This window comes from Gekko japonicus, unplaced genomic scaffold, assembly GCF_001447785.1.
Source record: "Gekko japonicus isolate JY-2015 unplaced genomic scaffold, Gekko_japonicus_V1.1 scaffold19, whole genome shotgun sequence".
NCBI classification, from domain to species: domain Eukaryota; kingdom Metazoa; phylum Chordata; class Lepidosauria; order Squamata; family Gekkonidae; genus Gekko; species Gekko japonicus.
In genome coordinates, this window is record NW_015164664.1 from 2393051 (window position 1) to 2413075 (window position 20025).

General features: G+C 48.0%; 1 protein-coding gene across 1 annotated transcript in view; it reads right to left on the minus strand.

Moving 5' to 3' along the window:
- RIPPLY1 (ripply transcriptional repressor 1) overlaps positions 1–20025 on the minus strand; it is a 42597-nt gene that overhangs the window by 11152 nt on the left and 11420 nt on the right. The window contains exons 4-9 of the mRNA XM_015408946.1: positions 13775–13832; positions 13305–13508; positions 10566–11095; positions 8208–8337; positions 3135–3157; positions 496–629 (exon numbers count right to left, since the gene is read on the minus strand). Coding sequence (XP_015264432.1) covers positions 496–629; positions 3135–3157; positions 8208–8337; positions 10566–11095; positions 13305–13508; positions 13775–13832 — 1079 coding nt within the window. The remainder of the gene's footprint in view (positions 1–495; positions 630–3134; positions 3158–8207; positions 8338–10565; positions 11096–13304; positions 13509–13774; positions 13833–20025) is intronic.

Here is a 20025-nt window from a genome sequence, read left to right on the forward strand (position 1 = left end):
AAAATGTGTGAGCCGGAGGCTAAAAAACTGTGAGCTAGCTCACACGAACTCAGTTTAGAGGGAACAGTAGTGGGGGGGCCAATCCTGTCTGTTCGACATAAGCTTCATGGGATGTTATTTACCTCCATGGCATGAAAAAACTTCAACACACGTTAACCCTGTAATGACGAGCCAGGCCATTTTTCTCCAAGCTTGTTGGAGAGTGGGAGACCCTGACTGGAAGTCTGGACTGTTGCCGATGGCAACAAATAAAGCCTTTTAACATACTCTTCCTTGCCCAAGGTGGGGTGGGCGATGGAGAGGGGGGAGGTCGCAGAGTTGCACAGAGGCAGTCCTGCCCTTGAGGCAGTCCTCGAGTGTGTGTGTGTGGTGGGAAGGCGGCCCATGCCCTTCCCTGAACCAGATCCGCCCCTCCGGACTCGCACCCAGATATTGGCTAATCCGCCTCTGCCCAGCCCCTCCCTCCCCCCACTTCTCAATGGGACTTTTACGCACCTTGCAACTCCGTCAACAGCTCGCTGCCCCTTTCATCGGCCGTCCATGACGTCAGTCGCTGCCGGGCTGAGGTACGTGATTGGCTGGCAGCGGCGGCGGCAGTCCCGCCCCCGCCAGAAGCGCCGCCGGCTTGACTTCCAAGGCGAGAGGCCGAGAGACAGCCAGAGTACCAGGGGCCAAAAGGCGACCCGAGGCCCTTCGCTTCAGTTCACTACTGGAGAAGCTTCACCTGTTGACTCCGGCCTGTCTCATTTCCGCTCATTTTTTAAATAATAAAAGAAACAGCTCTTTCCTAGTGGAGTCGCTCAACTGCAAAGGAAAGGCACTATGCACGTGCTTACAGCATCAATCCTTGTATGTGTAGTGTGGTATTTTGGACTCCGGCGGGAAGATCCGGGTTCAAATCCACACTCAGACATGAAGAACAGTGGGTTACCTTTGGCATCTCTCTCTGACTATCTCAGCCTAACCTACCTCACAGGGTTGTTGTGAGGATAACATGGTGGAAAGGAGAATGTCTCACCCTCCCTCTCATGAAAGGGTTTCAGCTGAGTGTTAGACAAAAGCTGCGTAGAAAGACAGCTGGGGAGATGAGCCAGGGGAAAAGGCCAAAGGAAAAATGGTTAAGTGCCTCCCCACCATAGATACTTTTGTAGTCTGCAACTCTGCATCCCATCCATTTTAGCCCTAGGATATAATCTCACGTGGGACCCAATCAATTCACGACTCACAGCAGTCTAAAGTGTCAAGAAACCACAGTGGGTCCAAAATGTAGCAGCCAGGCTAGGGTCAGGGATACAGGAATCAGATCAACCCTGTGCTGAAAGATATCCACCAGCCGGCCATCTGTTTCCAGGAAGAATTCAAATCTTGGGAATGGGGACTTGAAGAATTACCTCCAGCTCTACCATCCAGCCTGCTAGTCAAGATGGAATTCCCAATCCCTCCTCTCTATGCTCCTGCTACAGAGCTGAGGCTGGTGGTGACCAAAGCCAGGGCATTTCTGTGGTGGCACTTCGCCAGTAGCCAGGATGAATAAAGGGAATCTTCACATTCAGACCTTTAAAACCTAATTCTAAAAGGCAGCACCAGGAGATGGCCTCTGGGCCCTGTTTTTTAGCCTTTCAGGGAAACTGGTCAGCTACTGTGTGGAACAGGATGCTGGGACTAAATGGACCCCTGGTCTGATCCAGCAGGGCTCTTCTTATATAATGCCCTCTCCTTTGAGGCTCGTCATGTGCCTAAATTACAGTGTTTTAGGCATCAGGGCAAAACATTTCTAGGCTTTTAAGAAAGGGATTCCATTTGTAGAGCCCATTTGAAGATCTATGAGGTGGCAGTGACTGTGTCAAAGAAATTTATTTCATGACCATCCCATTAGTTTAATCTGCTGACTTCTAAATGTGAGCCTTTGTTGTCTCAAGAGCAGACAATGAGTTTTGCAAAGTTTTTTGCTGATAAAAATAACACAAATATACTTTGATCGGGATGTTGGCTGTAATATAAGCCAGGCATAAGAAATGCCTAACACATCATCTGTTCTGCTTATGGACCACTTTCACCAAGTTACCATGGTGGATGTTGACAGGATCCTGGGATCTCTGAAGGCCAGGACTTGTGCCCTGGATCCTTGCCCATCCTGGCTGCTGAAATCATGTAAAAGCCACACAAATGAGCCCTTGATGTCTACCATAAATCAGTCACTAACCCATGCCACCTTTCCTTGGCAGTTATCCATTCACTACTTTAAAATAAAAACTCTCCTATAGAAAACCGATGTGGCCAATTATCAACCAGTCTCTAATCTGCCCTTCTTGGGCAAAGTGATTGAGAGAGCAGTAGCAGACCAGCTCCAGGATAATTCATTTGCCCCTTACCCTTTTCAGCCTGGCTTCGGGCCAGGCTATGGGACAGCGATGGCTCTGGTGGCTTTAGTTGATGACCTCCGTCTGCATGTAGACAAAGGCCATGTTTCTGTGCTGCTCCCACTGGATTTATCGGCAGCCTTTGATGCAGCAGATCATCCCGTCCTGTTGAGGTGTTTGGTCGCAAAAGGAGAGATCAGAGGATGTGCCTTTTACTGGTTTTAAATCACTGCTCACAGATCGGACTCAAAGGTTGACGTTGGGTATCAGTTATCTTCAGAGTGGGAGCTGTCCTGCAGGGTTTGACAGGGTGTAATTTTACCCCACCCCCATGTTATTCAACCTCTGTGTAAAGCCTTTAGGAGAAATCATTTGTAGCTTCGGAATGGATGTGATTAATATGCTGGCGATGACACCCAGCTCTGTATCTCTATCCAAATCCCCTGGTGATACGGCAGAGGTCTTCAGCCACTGCCTGACTGCTGTGGTTAAATGACTGAAAGCGAACAAATTGAAACTGAACCCAGACAAGATGGAAGTAGCACTAGCTGGGAAGCCTAAGATTTGAAATGCTTTCCCACTTTTGCTGGGGTTCAGCTGACCCTTGCTGTCTTGGTGAAGCACCTAGGGGCTATAATTGACTCAGCATTACTGCTGGGGATGCAAATGAACACAACCTCGATTCCCCCCAAAAAAAAATTAGTTTAGCCCAGAAAATACCCCCCTGCCAAAGCAAGACCACCTCTCCACCCACGTGCCTCTGCAACCACTTACCTGAGCAGGGCCTCCTGCAGGTTCTAGCATACAAACGGGCAAGAACGACTGCTCATACAGATGCCTTCTCTGTAGTGGCCTCACCCTGTGGAATGGCCTGCCTGAGGTGAGGTGAGGTGAGGTGAGGAAGAATCCCACACTCCTGGCAATTTGCAAACTATGTGAAACAGAATTGTTCAGGAGAGCATTTTTGTAAAGGAAATAGGGGCTACATCACAATGGACTGGCCCAGGAAAATGCAGTGTGTTTCTACCGATGAACTACCATGCTGTGTTTAATACTTATGCTTTGTCCAGACAACAGCTCCATTTCTAATTTCTACGACTCCTAGTCCCATTACATTGCTTATTAGACGTAACATCTGATTGACTGAATTGATTTACATTGTGTAAATCTGCTTTGAGTCTCAGTGAGAAAGGAAGACTATAAATAACATCAATAAAATCTTTTTAAAACCGCTTATGGTCTGCTTCTATCTCTTCAGGCTGCTCAGTGTTTGTTTTATGCTGTTTTTAATGGCTTGGTTTGTTGGGCTGTGCTGTTGTAGTTGTGAGCCCCATCGAACAAATCTCTGGAGAGGCAGCACCTACGTTTTCTAAATAAAATAATAAAGGAATAAGTTTCCAAGACACCATGAACTCTGCCCCTGAGACTAAAAGAAGCCAGCACAGTGACTAACAGCTGGGCGTGGGTCAGATCTCTCTTTCCCCCCTCCTGAGTAATAACTGGGGGGAGGGGCAATTTCAACCAGGAAAACTGTGCAGACAGGATGAGCCCTCCCTCCCCCCCATTTAACACATACCCCTTCTTGATCCAAAGCACTCCTGTGGCTGCTTTTTAACTTTAATAAATCTCAGGAGATTTGATTGCCAGTGCTGAGTGGGGAAATACCTGGAGATTTAGGGGTGGAGCCTGGGGAGGGAGCGAAGCAGGGAAGTGATGCCATACACCCCACCCTCTATGCCGCCATTTTCTTCAGGAGACCCAATCTCTGCAGTCTGGAGATCAGTTTTACTTCCAGGAGATCTTCAGGCCCCATCTGGAGGTGGTTGGTGAGCTATTTCTCACAGAATTTCTCACAGAAACAATTCAGCTAGTTGAGCCCTGCAGGCTGACTCGAGAGCCAGGGCAGTCCAGTGGCAAGAATACTTCACTTTCAACAGAGAACTCCTAGTTCAATTCATTGCTCAGCTATGAAGCTCAGGGTGTCACCTTGGGCCTGGTCCGTCCGTCCCCCCCCCCTCAGTCTACCCTAAAATGGAAAGAAGAACAGTAAACACCACTTGAAGGAAGGGTAAGATAAAAATGGGACAGACACTCCTCAACTGAGAACTCAAGAGGATTAAGGAGGTCCTGTGCCTGAGCTGCGGGATTGCGGATCCAGCTCCCAACTCTTGACGGGGTGTTGCTAACACCAACACCCACGGTGAAGAGCTCGGGTGTGATTTTGGATGCCTCGTTGTCAATGGAGGCCCAAATCACAAACGTTGCCAGGTCATCCTTTTTCCATCTTAGGCAGGCCAGGCAACTGGCTCCCTACCTCTTGCCCCGGGACTTAGCCACAGTGACTCACGCGATGGTCACCTCTGGGCTGGATCACTGTAACTCACTCTACACAGGGCTACCCTTGAGACCGACCCGGAAACTTCAGCTGGTCCAGAATCCAGCGGTGCAGGTCCTCACCAGGACATCATGAAGAGCCCATATACATCCAGTGCTCTACCAGTTGCACTGGCTCCCAGTTGAGTGCTGGATCAAGTTCAAGGTTTTAGTTTTAACATTTAAAGCCCTATGCAGTCTGGGACCAACATATCTGCAGGACTGCCTCTTCCGCCATGCCCCTCAAAGAGCGTTATGCTCTATGGATCAACATCTCCTGGTGATCCCTGGCCCAAAAGAGATCCACTTAGTCTCGACCAGAGCCAGAACCTTTTTGACTCCGACGCCAGCTGGTGGAACACTCTCCCAAGAGAGATCTGGGCCCTGCAGGACTTAATGCAGTTCCACAGGGCCTGTAAAAGATGTTTCGCCAGGCCTATGGCTGAGGCAGCAGCAGTCCACGTGAATTGGCCTCCCTTGCCCTGCTCTGCTCTATTGGCATTCTTTCAAATTTCCCTATTCAATTCACCCACCTGCCTTAGTATTCTACTATCTATGGTCACACACATACGTAGAACCTTCTGAGATTAGTTACTAATTGTGCTGCAGACGATAATCTAATGGTTAATGTTAATTGATGTCTTATATGGCTTTTAATGATATTATGTCTATGTCTCAATTAGAGCCAGTCTGTGGCTATGTCTAAATGAGACCCAGTTTGGTGTAGTTGTTAAGTGCGCGGAGTTAAGTGAGAGAACCGGGTTCGATTCCCCACTCCTCCACTTGCAGCTGCTGGATGACCTTGGGCAAGCCATAGTTCTGTCAGAGCTGTTCTCTCAAGAGCAGTTCTTGAAAGAACTCTCTCAACCCCACTTACCTCACAGGGTGTCTGTTATGGGGAGGGGAAGGGAAAGGAGTTTGTAAGCCACTCCGAGTGAAGGGTGGGGTATAAATCCAATCTCTTTTTCTTCTTGTTCTCTAAATTACTATTTTATATGTATTGTTGTAACCTGCCTTGAGCCTCCTATGCAGGGGAGGGTGGGCTGGAAATTAAAAAATAATAATGAATTAAAGACGTTACACGGAATGAGTCTGCAAGTGTTTTTCTGTTTTGTTTTTTTAATAAATTTCTTTTTCACAGAAATAGACTGGGCTTTACAGAGTATCAACTGCAGGGTTTGTTACCATGAAAGCTGAAGAGGATGGCCAAGGCATTCCCCTCTTTCTGGCCAGTCCTCCAGCAAGATTCTCTGGCATGTCATTGACATTCCTGGCAGCAAAGACTACTGGAGAGAGGGAGCCACACAGACCAACAACAGGGCAGGCTCAGAGCACTGCGGGCCCAGAAGCCTGAATACGAGAAAGGCCACAGACCAGCAGCTCACTGTCATATTTCACAGTGGATGGGGTGGGTGTGGGAGACCTGATGTGGACACACACTGGGAGATTTAGGCCTGAATGTCCTGGAGGCAATTCTATCTTCCAGCCGCCTGACTTCGAAGAAAGCTTTGGGGAAAGGTTAAGCTTTCAACACTACAAGCAGTTGTAGGAAGCGCTGCTGCACCTCTCCATCTCAGGAACAAACTCACATGATCGCATTTGGAATGTCCGCCCACAAGGAAATCTGCATGGGTGTCAACCCTGCAGAAATGCCAGGCGCACACCACACGAGGAACTGCTGCCATAAATTCAGGATTCTCACGAGGAGCAGAAACCCAACCTGTGGTTGAAATGTTCCAAGTAGATCTCACCAAAGACCACGCCTGCAGAGATGCATGGCCCACAATCTATTTGGATGCGATTTTACATGTTTTTACTCAAAAGTCCTGTCGAGTGACTGCTTGTGCTCAAAGCCAGGAAGCTCTCGGATCAAACCTCACCTAGGGTTGCCAGGTCCCCCCCAGCTGCCAGCAGGGTATGGGGGTGGGGTCGCCAGCTCCAGGTTGGGAAGCTCCTGGGAATTTGGTGGCTAAGCCTGGGGAGGACAGGGACTTCTCAGTGGGGTAAAATGCCACACAGTCCACCAACCAGAGCATCCATTTTCTCCAGGGGGACTGATCTCCGTAGTCTGGAGATGAGCTGTAATTCCAGGGGATCCCCAGGTCCCACCTGGAGGCTGGCATCCCTACTCACCTCACCTGCATTATCACTGTAATAACAACAGGGCCTCTTTTACTAGGCCACTGTGAGGTTTAACACAGCCAAAGTCCTTGAACTCCCAAAATGCCCACTGTCACTATCACCAGCATTCTGGGTAAGCTGCCTTGAAGGCCTGAAATGGGTCAAAAGGTGATTAGGAATTTAATTATAGAACACGCATGCACCTTTAAAGCCAAGCTACCAGCAGCGTCACTCCCACATTTAGCCTGCGTGTCATCTGCCATCCATGCTTGAAGAATGGACCATGAAAGAGCTAGCTGCATCACCAAAATGGCTTGCCTGGTTTTCTGTTATGTTTTGGAAGCGGCTTTGGCTGAGGCAGTGAAAAAATACTTTTCAGTTCTTCCTGGTTTTACAAACCAAAAAGTGGAGGGTGGGGTTTAGAGCTTTCTTTGGTTAGTGTTTATGCTGCTGTTCTCAGCATAAAAGGGGGAAGGACTAAAAGAAGCGGGGGGGGGCAAAAAGAGAGCCCAAAATATGCTGGCAGAGAGGCAGGCGAGGCTCCGATGTGCACTCTTTGTTGTAAACAGCATGACGGGCAACTAGAAGCCAGCCTTCCTCTCTGGCTTCCACGGACCCTGAGCAGTGGACATCACCCCTCCCAGGCTAATGGAAGGACCTTCCCCAACAGGATCCTGACCGCAACCCCACCATTCCATGCGGGGTATTCACGAGAACACCTGAGGAGATGCTCACAGGGGCTGCCTCACGTTCATAGGTCTTTTTGCACCCCCACCCAACTTTGGGGAAATCCTCACCTAGGGTGGGAAGGGAAAGGAGCGACTGGCATTTTGCGGCCTTCTGTTTCTTGCTCTGTTCTGATTTATATTTTGCCTCCCCTGAGTCTGCACAGTAGGGCAGGGTGGGAATCCTCCCAAGCACAAGTCTTTTTAAAAGCCTGGTTTCCGTTTGCTCTTGACTCGTTTGTGTCAGTCCCATGACACAGGGTTGGCCCTATGCAATAAATAAATAGATAAATAAATAAATAACTTCATTTCTCATGTTACATGATGTACACTTTGCTTTAAGCATCTACGAAGGAGGGAAAGGGGGGGAGAAAGCAATGTATATGGTAAACACACCATTGGCAATACCTGCCGAAGCATTAGCACCGTTGAGAAGGAAGTGTGTTGGGGGGGGGGACGAGACTGAGCACACCTTGAGCCTGAGCCAGCCATGACACATTGCAGAAGACGACAGGCTCCATTTGTCTGCAGCATGAAAGGAAGCATCATTACCTCCCTGCCTAGTCCTCCGCTAGGGGACTGTGGCTTGGATCCTTGTGCTTCTCGGGGGCTGATGTGGAGGCTTTACCTCCACTACTGTCCTTTTCCCCTCTTCCGTGTGCCCAGGATCAATGTTTCTCAAGGAGTCCTTACGCACACAGAGACGTGCTAGTGGCCGAGGAAACGAGTACCGCAGCAGAGGGAAGCCTTCACAGCAGCTGGAGAGAAGTACGAGGGAGATGATGTCACAGGACCCAAAGCGATATCTTATTCTGGGCTGCTCACCACCTTCTCAGAAAGGTCTAGACAAATGGAGGGAAACGGCTAAGAAAGAAACAAAGACGATGGATTGTGCAGCAACTAACAGACAAGGCAGAGCTGAAAGAGCCGACCAGACATGTCCTTACCTCTGCCATGGGTTCTGCTGGCATTCAGATGAGAACTGCAGCATCCAGGTAGAGCGAGATACAGCCTCCCTCGCCTGCGTTATTTTCCAGACTCGAAATAACTGGCGGAACCACTTTTTGCCTCTCTGTGGGAACTTATATGTAGCCACCCACATGTGTCTCCAGTAGGGCAAACAGCAGCTCCCCAGGCCCTGGGTGCTGTCTCCAGCGGAGGAAAAAGCACCAAGGAAGGCTAAATCCCCCTTTCCACAATCCCAATCCAAACTGGGCCTGCACACACCTGGGAACCGAACCCCACGCATGGAACTCGCAGAACATGTCTGTTGACAGGATACGGGCAAGGCCTGTCTTAAGTGAGCTCCAGTGGCCAATTCCAAATATCCAAAATGAAAGACAGGAGACAGAAAAAGCTAGTGAAGGAAGGCTCAGCTAAAAAAAAGAAGGTTTAAGCTGAAGAAGATTCACTACTAATACAGGTGGCTTCATCCTTTCTTTCTATTCAGATTAACAGGAGACTGGACATAGGCCACTAAGGTCTTGCAGGCTGTGACACAGTGGAAAAGCCTCTGCTTTGCCTGCAGAAGGTCCCAGGTTCAACCCCCAGTATCTCCCGTTAAAAGGACCAGGCGATAGGTGATGTGAAAAACCTCCACCTGAGACTCTGAATGGCTGCTGCTAGTCTGAATAGACAATACTGACCTTGATGGACCAGTGGTCTGATTCAGAATAAGGCAGCTTCACATAAACCTCCCCTTCCCACTATGATCTCTTCCTCTGGGTATATGTCTAGAAGCAAAGCTTGAAGCCAGCAAGAAGGGCTGGCTGGGGGACTGTTACAAGTGTCCAGATCCACGCATCCTCAACACATGGAGCAGAAGCTCCAGAAGAGCACAGGGGAGGAACAGGCAAAACCCCCCCCCCGAACTTCCAGCAAGGCTCCAAGTTTCCACAAGAACAGGAGGAAGGAGGAAGACATGCACTGCTAAGCAACAAGGGGCAGGGAAACAGGCTTTGGTTCACTCAAGGCAAAAACAAGATTGCTGGTCTCATCCAGCAGCTTGAAAGAGACAGGCATAGCAAGCCTCCCCCCCACCCCACAGTTTCACAGAACGATTGCTCAGAGACATCAAGACAGTGGTGACCATCAACACAAAGAATATGAGACACACCAATAGGAGCTTCACTTTGGGCTGCTTCCACAAGACCCAGAGTTTCCTCTGCCTGCTGGGGCCCGAGACAAGGAAAATGTTGGGAGTGGTGGGAAGTGAGGGAGGGAGGGGTGGTGAGAGGCCGCATGCGCCAGCTCTTTTCCCTCCCCAAACCAACTCCCTGTGTTGTGCAAAGCTGTGCTTGGTGGAAGAGGAAATGGTACACACGGCCACACATCCAGCGCATATACGAAGTGGTCAAACACATCCCAGGGCAAGCACGCTTTGGCAGTGAGCGAGTGAGAAGCAAAGTGCACCCCGGCCGGCGCTCCTCCCAGGACACAAAACAGGCCCAGTCCAAAGCTTGTTGAGACCCAAATGCACAGACCCTCAAGAGCCAGACCCCTCCCAACAGGTGTGCACTCAGCAAGCCCAGGTGAGCTCTGGCGAGAGCAGTGAAGCAGGTACAGATGCAGGGGAATGTCACACCCCTTGCTGGAGACCCTACACAGTGAAAAAACCAGCCACCTCCTCTTACAGCATGCGAGGGAACAGGAACATTGCTACCCCTTGGCAAACACCAAGAGTGACATCCCTAAACCGCCCCCAAGGCAAGCATGTTGTATTCTCACAGGAAGTCCTTCCACGCTGGAGCACCCGGGGGCGTCAATACCCTCCCTCTGCCTTCTCTAACTGCATACCCAGGAGACTAGAAAGCTGAGCTCCCTGGAGCTTTGACCATTTCTGCAGCACCCCCTGCTGGAGAAGGGAGGGGCGTTCATGGAATCTGCTATCGCCGGGAGTTTTTTTGGTGAGTGTGAAGGATAAGGCTTCTCCGTGATGGCATCTTCTGGTCAAACATAAATATGGAGAGCAGCACCAGCCTCCTACTTCCCTGGGCCAGGAATGGCAGCCACAATCTCCTCGTACTTGGGTGGCGGGTCACTGTAGGACAAGCTGGTCTCCTCACCACTGCTGTTCTCAGGATGCCCGGTCACTTCCTCATATGAAGGCGGTGGGGTCGCGCTTGACAATCTCATCAGGGCAGAAGAGGAAGGGTCGGGGGGGTGTAGGGTGCTCTCTGGGTGGCTGGCCGACCCGAGGCCCCATCGGCCATTGCAAGCCCCTCTGCTGCCTGGGTCCCGCTGGCAATGGGCCTCACTTTGACTGTGCGAGGCCTCTCGGTACACCATCACCCTGGGGATGCTACGGCCTCCTCGGCTGGCCAAGTAGCGGTTCTGGGCATAAGAAGGACGGTGGCGCGTGGCCTTCTGGAGCTGACACCTCCAGATGATGAACAGGGCAATGACTATAAGCAGAGCGACACCCAATAAGGGCACTACAACGTACATGGCATCTGAGCGGCCGGTGCCTTCGGTGGGATCCTTGACGGAGTAGGCGTAACCTTTCCAGAACTCCATCTGCATGGGAAAATGAAACAAATCCCCTGGTCAACAAAAGCCCTTCTGGCAGGTCCCAGTGCCTTCCACGGGCGACTTCCTGGGGATAGGACAAAGTCAGTGGCCGTTTCCAAGAGCATTGTGGGAGCAGAAGCGAAGGGTTCCTAGCCAGCAACAAGTCACCAAGCAGGGAAGCGGTGACCACTGTTTTATGATGTCGTCCACCCCAAGCCCGAGCCTGCAGCAGCAGGTTTCTCCCTACCCATCACCTCAACCCCATCTTCTTACATGGACCACCACAGCCGATCTGGGACACTGAAAGATGGCACAAAGGCTAAAGAATTAAATAACCATAATAAACAAAGTCTTTATCTTCACAACCATATTGTTCATAGCAGGGCTTTTTTTGTAGAAAAAGCCCCAGCAGGAACTCATTAGCATAATAGGCCACACCCAACAGCAGAAATTCATTTGCTTATTAGGACACACCCCCCATGTTCGCAGAAGTGTGGTCATCCAGCCACACCCACCTTTTGCTTCTTATTCTGTTTACCTTGTTTGTTGTCAAAACCCAGGGCTTTTTTATAGCAGGAACTCCTTTGCATGTTAGGCCAGACACCCCTAATGTAGCCAGTCCTAATGAGTTTCTGCTGTTGGGTGTGGCCTATTATGCTAATGAGTTCCTGCTGGGTGTGGCCAACTCGGGAGCCAGCCAGAACTCCGTTCCTGTGCGTTCCTGCCCAAAAATAGCCCTGGTTCATAGGGTGGGATTTGTTTTCTATGCTGCTTTTGTTTCCAGAATAGATCCCCTGGAATGACCACAACCACTCAAGTGTGCCACAGAACCAGAAATCAGCCTTGCATCTACCAAAGCCCAGATTGGGACCAGCAAGAGCATGAATAAGAAGAAGAGAGAAAGAGATTGGATTTACTACTATTTCACTACCCAAAGGTGTCTCAGAGCGGCTTACAAACTCCTTTTCCTTCCCCTCCCCACAACAGACACCCTGTGAGGTAGGTGGGGCTGAGAGAGCTCTTTTGAGAACTGCCCTTGAGAGAACAGCTCTGAAAGAACGTATGACTGACCCAAGGTCATGCCAGCAGCTGCATGTGGAAGAGTGGGGAATCAACCCCGTTCCTCCCAAATTAGAGTCCACGCTCTTAACCACTACACCAAATCAAATGTGACACAGGAAGAGCCCTTTTTTTTTCGTTTTGCTTAAAGGCATGGAGTGGCTAAGATTCTGAGTGGAGCAATATCATCAGGTGAAGAAGCACAAATCTTTCCCTCACGTGCAGCATTTTCATGATCCTGAGTTACATCAGTGTGGGAGAGTGGTCAGAGCGTCAGACTAGGACCCAGGAGACCCGGCTTTGAATCCCCCCCTCTGCTGCTTTGGAAGCTTGCTGGGGAACACGCTTCCAACCTAACCTACATCATGGGGTTGGCGTGAAGATAAGATGGAGGAGAGAGAAACAATGTAACCCACTTTGGGTTCCCACTGTGAACAATGGAAACAAATAAATCCTAAGCACTTGGACTTAAAAGGATGTAACTCTGCTTAGGATGGCACCATACATTACCACCTGAGGATGCTACTCGCCACACGTCATAAAAAATACACTTGCATAATGTCTGTACTCCCCACTGTGACCACAAAAGCCGCTGGAGGAGGGATTTAGATCAGGGAAAAATCAAAACTGGAGCCCCCTGCCACTGCTTTGTAAAATACCACCAGAAGAACGGATCACACATCAAAAGAGCCAGTTTGGTGTAGTGGTTAAGTGCGCGGACTCTAATCTGGGAGAACCGGGTTTGTTTCCCCACTCCTCCACTTGCACCTGCTGATGTGCCCTTGGGTCAGTCACAAGCTCTGGCACAGCTGTCCTTGAAAAAGAGCAGGTTGTGTCAGAGTTCTCTCAGCCCCACCCACCTCACAGGGTGTCTGTTGTGGGGAGGGGAAGGGAAAGGAGTTTGTAAGCCGCTCTGAGACTCCAAGTGAAGGGCGGGGTATAAATCCAATCTCTTCTTCTCTTCTTCTTCTTCTTCCGGAGGAGGAGGAAAGAGAAAGGCTGATAAAGAATCTAAAGAAACACTAATCTCTGTGAATGGAACAGGAGAAGCTAAGCCTCAGCTGCTTGGCAAGGAGAGAAGTGACACCTTTCCAACTGCCCACTGCAATCCACCACCCCACAGCTCAGCCCTTTCCCTCCCTCTGCAGCCACATACCGTCTTCTCCTTGTTTTCAAACACCTCCTTGACCTCCTCATAGCTGCAGATCTCCTCGACGCACTCCCGCTCGATGGTGCCCTGCCGGAATTCCTCCAAGAAGCCATTGGCTCGAGGGAAGCGCTTGAGAACAGAGTGGGCATTCTGGGCTGCCAGAAAGGCTGCAAGGCACAAATGAGAAGATGCAAACAGAAGCCCCCCTTGCTCCTCAGCACAGAGACATGGGCCACCAAGCCAGGCATGAGTCAAGGTTGGCCCAGAGACAGCCGACTGAACCGCTGAAGTCCTACGTGTCCACCTGCCCCAGATGTTCCCAGCCCAAGTCCAGTTCCTTTCTCTCCCTTCACTGTTCCCAGCTAGGGTTGCCAGGTCGCCTCAGCAACTAGTGGGAGACTTACCTTGATGGGGGAGCTTTCACCAACAATGTGCTGACATCACTTCCTGCATGCCCCGTGGTATTTTTGACTCACTATGAAGTTTTGCCCAAATGCCAAGGCGCCCACCCCCTGTGATGTGCTGACATCATTTCTGGGTGCACAAGGGGTGATAGTGCATTGGGACACTGTCAACATCTTTCTCGATTTCCCACCGTTTCCCCCTCTGCCGGCCAGCTGAATGGTGACGAGAAGCACTCACTAGCAGTGAGGGATCCCCTGCCACCAACGGGGGGCTTAGTCAGCCTATTCCCAGCCATTACGCTAGGGGGCGAATCCTAAACAGGTCACCCAGGTGTACTAAATGGGGCTTTCTCCCAGGGAAGTGTTCATAGGGTCGCAAGGCAGACTACGATTTGGACTGGTTTATTATGTCAAATATTCTGTATCAGGGGTCTCCAACAGGTAGCTTGCAAGCGCCCTGCAGCTCGCTATCAGCTGAAGAGTATCTTGCGCAACCCCTAGAAGACCCAGGAAAATACCACAGGAGAGAATTCCCTTGTGAGACTCAAAGACATAAGAAGGCTATGTTACAGTTTTATCCCATTTGTGGGGAAAGTATTACTTTTAAAACAGACACATGGAAACAAAGTGATTTAAGGCAAAACATTAACCACAAGGCTGTATTAAGATGATTAATCTCTCTGATTATCAATCTCTGACAGGTAATCAGCCCTCTGACTGAAAAGTGGTCAAAGGTTTATGAAAATACCTTGTGAAAACCTTGTATCTCAGCCAAAAATTACTCAAATGTTATATTTTAAAGACTTTTATTTAATATCAGTCTAATCACTCTTGAAATGATTAAATAAAAAAGAATCACAATCATACAAAAAAGGCTAGCATGTGTCAAGGAAATTAGAAACTAAAAACCATACATGTTATCCCTTATCCTCTCTATGTTAAATTTAAAAGACTAAATACAATTTCTAAGATTCTTCCCAGAGCATTCTCAGAAAAGATAAAATAGTCTCACTGCAAACCAAATCTAAGAGATTCAAGAGTATTAGGGGTGTGTGGCTCCCTTATAACAGGCTGGCATTGCCAGCCTCCAGGTGGTGGCTGGAGATTTCCAGAAATTACAGCAGGTCTCCAGGTAAAAGATACCAGTTTTCCCCTGGAGAAAATGGCTGCTTTGGAAGGTGGACTTTATGGCATTATACTCCACCGAGGTCTCTCCTTTCTCCAAACCCTGCCCTTCCTAGGTTCCACCCCCAAAATCTCTGGGAATTTCACAATCCAGAGCTGGCAACCCTAATACAGGCCCAATTACATGAACCTCACATGACTTTATTAAACCATCTAATTCATTTCCTCTGAAGGCATGATGTATGACACCTCTGGGTGAGGAATGACACTTTCCCAAGTAATACTTGTTTCAAATTGTGTTCTGCTCATTCTGAATTTATTCTGGGCATGGAGCCATTTATTCATAAACTATCTTTCTCAAGGTTGGGACAATGAGAACAGTGAGCAACACATGCTTGCAGATCTAACTAAACAACTAGAAATGAAATTCTCAGCCCTACCGTGTTCAAGATTCTATACCATTAAGGTCAAAATCTATAACAGCTCAGTCAACACACATGCCATGTTTCTCTGTACAAAGAGAACTGGAACCAGCCTAACCTTTAGTTAGGTGGCTGGAAGGAATAAAATTTAATATTCATATCAAATTTCTACATCTTATATGTTTTAGCAGCTTGGGGTGCTTTTCATTACCCAGAAGTAGTTCTCATTTTTTAAGATTTAGCAAACCCTGTTCTATGTCGTTTCACAAATGAGTTGTGTTTAGTTGGCTTATATACTTTTAATTTTTCAGGCTGCAGATTTCAGCATTCTGTCTTGCAGGAGCCATTGTCTCAAAAACCCATTCTACCTTACTGTCCTATTCATTGACCCTTCATCCCAGGAAGAGGAAAAAGCATAACCTGGTCTCTATGAGGGGAGGATCACTTACTTGCCATGTTGAATCTTCTCTCAGTTACTTGAAGGTCTCGGCCATCTGTTGGGAAGAGACCAGATCAGCCACAAGAACTTGAACTGCCAAGCCCAATTTCCAATCCCCCTCCCCTCATAGGAATCATCTCAGAGTCGGGACTCCTGACGGTACACATCTGCCAGCTCAGCTACCTGCCCCTCTCAAGAAAATCAAGGCAATATCCAAGAGAATCCCAGAAGTCACTTCCAGTGACAGTCCATTCTAATGGTACTTATTGATCTTGACAGTTTGGAAAGTTGGGTTGAAACAAAATGAAATTCAACAGAGACAAATGCAAGTTCTTCAGTTAAGCAAAAAGAAACAAACACATATTTACAAGATGGTGGATACCTGGCTTGGCACTAATTCATGAACAAAGGATCACAACTGATCACAAGCAGAGCATGAGCTGGCAGTATGGTGGTACTGCTGCAGAGCAGATTACTGCAGTTTTGTATTGTTTGACTAAAAATATAGTACCCAAGCCATGGGGAAAGAATAGTTTCACTCTACAACATATTAGGCAGACTTTAGCTGAGGCAACTGTGTCCAGTTCTGGGTGCTGCACTTTAAGAAAGATTAGATAAAATGGAACAGGTTCAGAGGAGGGCAGCAAAGATGGTCTGGGGTTCAGAAAAAAAGTTGTATAAGGAAAGGTTGAAGGATCTGGATGCATTTAGCCTAGAGAAGAGAAAATGTGGAAGAGTCACCTTGACACAGAGCCAATTTCCAATCCCCCTCCCCTCACAGTAATCATCTCAGAGTCGGGACTCCTGAAGGTACACATCTGCCAGCTCAGCTATCTGCCCCTCTCAAGAAAATCAAGGCAATATCCAAGAGAATCCCAGAAGTCACTTCCAGTGACAGTCCATCCTAATGGTACTTATTGATCTTGACAGTTTGGAAAGTTGGGTTGAAACAAAATGAAAGTCAACAGAGACAAATGCAAGTTCTTCAGTTAAGCAAAAAGAAACAAACACATATTTACAAGATGGTGGATACCTGGCTTGGCACTAATTCATGAACAAAGGATCACAACTGATCACAAGCAGAGCATGAGCTGGCAGTATGGTGGTACTGCTGCAAAGCAGATTATTGCAGTTTTGTTTTGTTTGACTAAGAATACAGTACCCAAGCCATGGGAAAAGAATAGTTTCACTCTACAACATATTAGGCAGACTTTAGCTGAGGCAACTGTGTCCAGTTCTGGGTGCTGCACTTTAAGAAAGATTAGACAAAATGGAACAGGTTCAGAGGAGGGCAGCAAAGATGGTCTGGGGTTCAGAAAAAAAGTTGTATAAGGAAAGGTTGAAGGATCTGGATGCATTTAGCCTGGAGAAGAGAAAATGTGGAAGAGTCACCTTGACACAGAGAGTACTCCATCTTTCTGTATTATACCTCTGAGGATGCCAGTCACAGTTACTGGCGAAATGGCAGGTTCTACAATGCCAAGACCACGGCCACACAACCCAGAAAATCTACAGCAACTAATGAACTCCGGCCGTGAAAGCCTTCGACAACATATAGTCATAATCATGTTCTTCAGATATCTGAAGGGCTTTCATGGGGGGAAAGACTTGTTCTCCACTGCTCAAGAGGCCAAGACTATATCTCACATGCTTCAGTTATAGGAAGAAGACTGTTGTTGAATGTCAGGAGAAACTTCCTAACAGAGCAGTTGAACAATGGAACCTGTTAGCTGAGGATGAGGTTGTTCCTCACCAACAGTCTTCAAACAGAGAATGGACAGCCATCTGTCAGAAATGTTCTAGATTTGGATTTCCTGCATGAACCAGGGTATGTGTGTGTACTATATGGCCTATGGCCCCTTCCAACTCTAGGATTCAATTATTGACTTCGGAGATTTGTTTATGAGATGGCCAAAGAACTATTAAAACATGGATCTAATACAGCAACCAATTCCACATAGTGGGACACTATATGTCCCCAGAAGGGCTACAACCATGGCATAAAGGATAAAGTCTCCCTGGTTGTTACCCATCCCACACACACTGGTATTCAGAAGGTTACTGCCTCTGAACATGGAGGTTTCATCCAGTCATTGTGACTAATAACTACTGATGGACCTGTCCTCTATACATTTGTATCATCCCCTGTTAAAACCAACTGAACAAGTGGCCATATCTCCATTTCACAACAGTGAATTATACGAGCCAACCACTGAGTAAAGGAGGACTTCCATTCATCTGTCCTGAAACTACTCCACACCAACTTCACCAGTTGTCTGCCAAGTTCTAGTATCATGGAAGACAGAGAAAAAGTTCTCTCTATCTACTTTTTACCCTGGGCATCATTTTATACATTTCTGTTATGTCCCACCATTAGTCATCATTGTCAAGAGACTTGCTCAGCTAGCAACCTCTTGTATATTCAGAAACACTGGTTCAGGCTGAGCCTGGCCTTGTAAAAAACATGGAAGCTTCTCTCTCTGAGAACCTGAGGTCAAGCTGACTGTAGCTTCAAAAGGTGAGATAAGGAATAAGGGAGGCTGGCACAGATGCACATCAGACCATTAAGCCTATGGTTTCAAGGCTGATGAATCTAGGAGGGAGTTTGGCCTACATATTCCATCTCCTTAGTGCAAGGACCCAGGGGTGGGGAAGGTGCATGCTTGATTAGGCCCTATGCAGTTGCAGAGTATATGGTCTCATTATGGTGGCTCATCTGATTGGTTGGGTCACCTGGTCAGCAACACAAGTTACATCATTTGCTATACATTTGATTGGTCAACTAGAATCAACTTGATCGGTCAACTAGCCCCTGCTTTGGACTTTGAAACTCTGTTGGACTCAGTCCTTCCAAGTAACAGCTGGATTTAGAACCAATGCTTGTAAATGTGCTTAGGTTAGCTATTTAGCTTTAATGTTTTACCCTCGCTGTTCACTGCTCTTATATTGTATATTCCTGCACATTCTCTTAATAAACCACTTTAATTATATTTTGTGGTATTCTTGGGTTTTGGGGCTTCCACCTGAATCCATATTGGCTATAGCTATCAGAATAATACCTTTTTGGAACTCAGCTTACAACTGTCCTCCCTGAAGGGTTGAATTTTTACTCTTAGACCCAGGAAGGCTAGAGACTCAGTTGCTTGGTCCCTGGCTGGTGGGTTAGTTAAGGGGACTGATGATAGCATTACCTTGGGGCTCTGAGGCTTCACACCTTGGCATTTTGTGGTTTTGTCTTTGACCAACATGTCACCTTTTATAAATCTTTTAGTTATTTATTCTCTAAACTAGAAAGCCCCCAATCTCCTTAGTCTTTCCTAAAAGGAAAGGTGCTCCACCCCCTTTGTCATTTTGGTCACCTGTTTCCTCACCTTTTCTGCCACTACAGTATCAGTTTTGAGATAAAGCAACCAGAACCATGCTCCGTATTGCAAATTCAGCCACACTGTAAATCTATACAAGATCATTACAATACTGACTACCTTGTTTTCAGTCCCTTCCTTAACAAACCCTAGCACAAAATTTGCTCTTTTCCCTCCTGCCACACACTGAGTCAATAATTCAGGAAAGAAAATATGAATGTCATCTTTAATCTTCCACATATATTTCCATTCAAATCCACACAAAGCTCTCGAAACTTACCCTTCAGACTTCAGCAAGTCTTGTATTCTGAGGCATAAATTGCTCTGTATCCCCATTGGTTACACATAGAGAAGTTCTGCCTTTCAGGTTTGCCTAAGTCGGTGGCAAAGGCAATTACCCAAAATGCGAAACCCCCAGCTTTTTCAGGCAGCCAAATCAGCACGCAGAGGAGGAGTCTCTCAGCGTGACTGTAAACATGAGTAATATTTCATGCTGGGGACAAAAAAAGGCAACTGACACCCACAAGCGACAGCAACGAAGGATGGGGTGGATGATTCTCAGAGGCACCCTTCATCCAAGACTGTAGATATAACAAGGGATTAATGATGTCACAAGCATAACCAGGGAGCTCCCAGGCAGGCACATAGGCTTTTGCATTCAGAGAGTGGAAGCAGCACATTGCAACCTTCTAAATGTCTGGCGGGAAGGGAGAACCTCACAGATGTCAATGGGTTAATTCTCAAGGCTTCGTAGGGCAAACAAACTCCAGGAGCCCAACCCCAAATGCCTTCTCCTCCCCCGTGTTAAAGGAGCGTTTTCCTCTATAAATATACCATCCCCATCACTAGAGGAGGTTGCCATGGCAACGGCGAGGAGGCGTGAGGGATGCAGCGATGGGGATGCTGCTGACGTCACGCGCTCCACATGCAGGAATGTGGTACCCAGCGGCCGCGGCAGGAAGGGCGGGCGGGCGG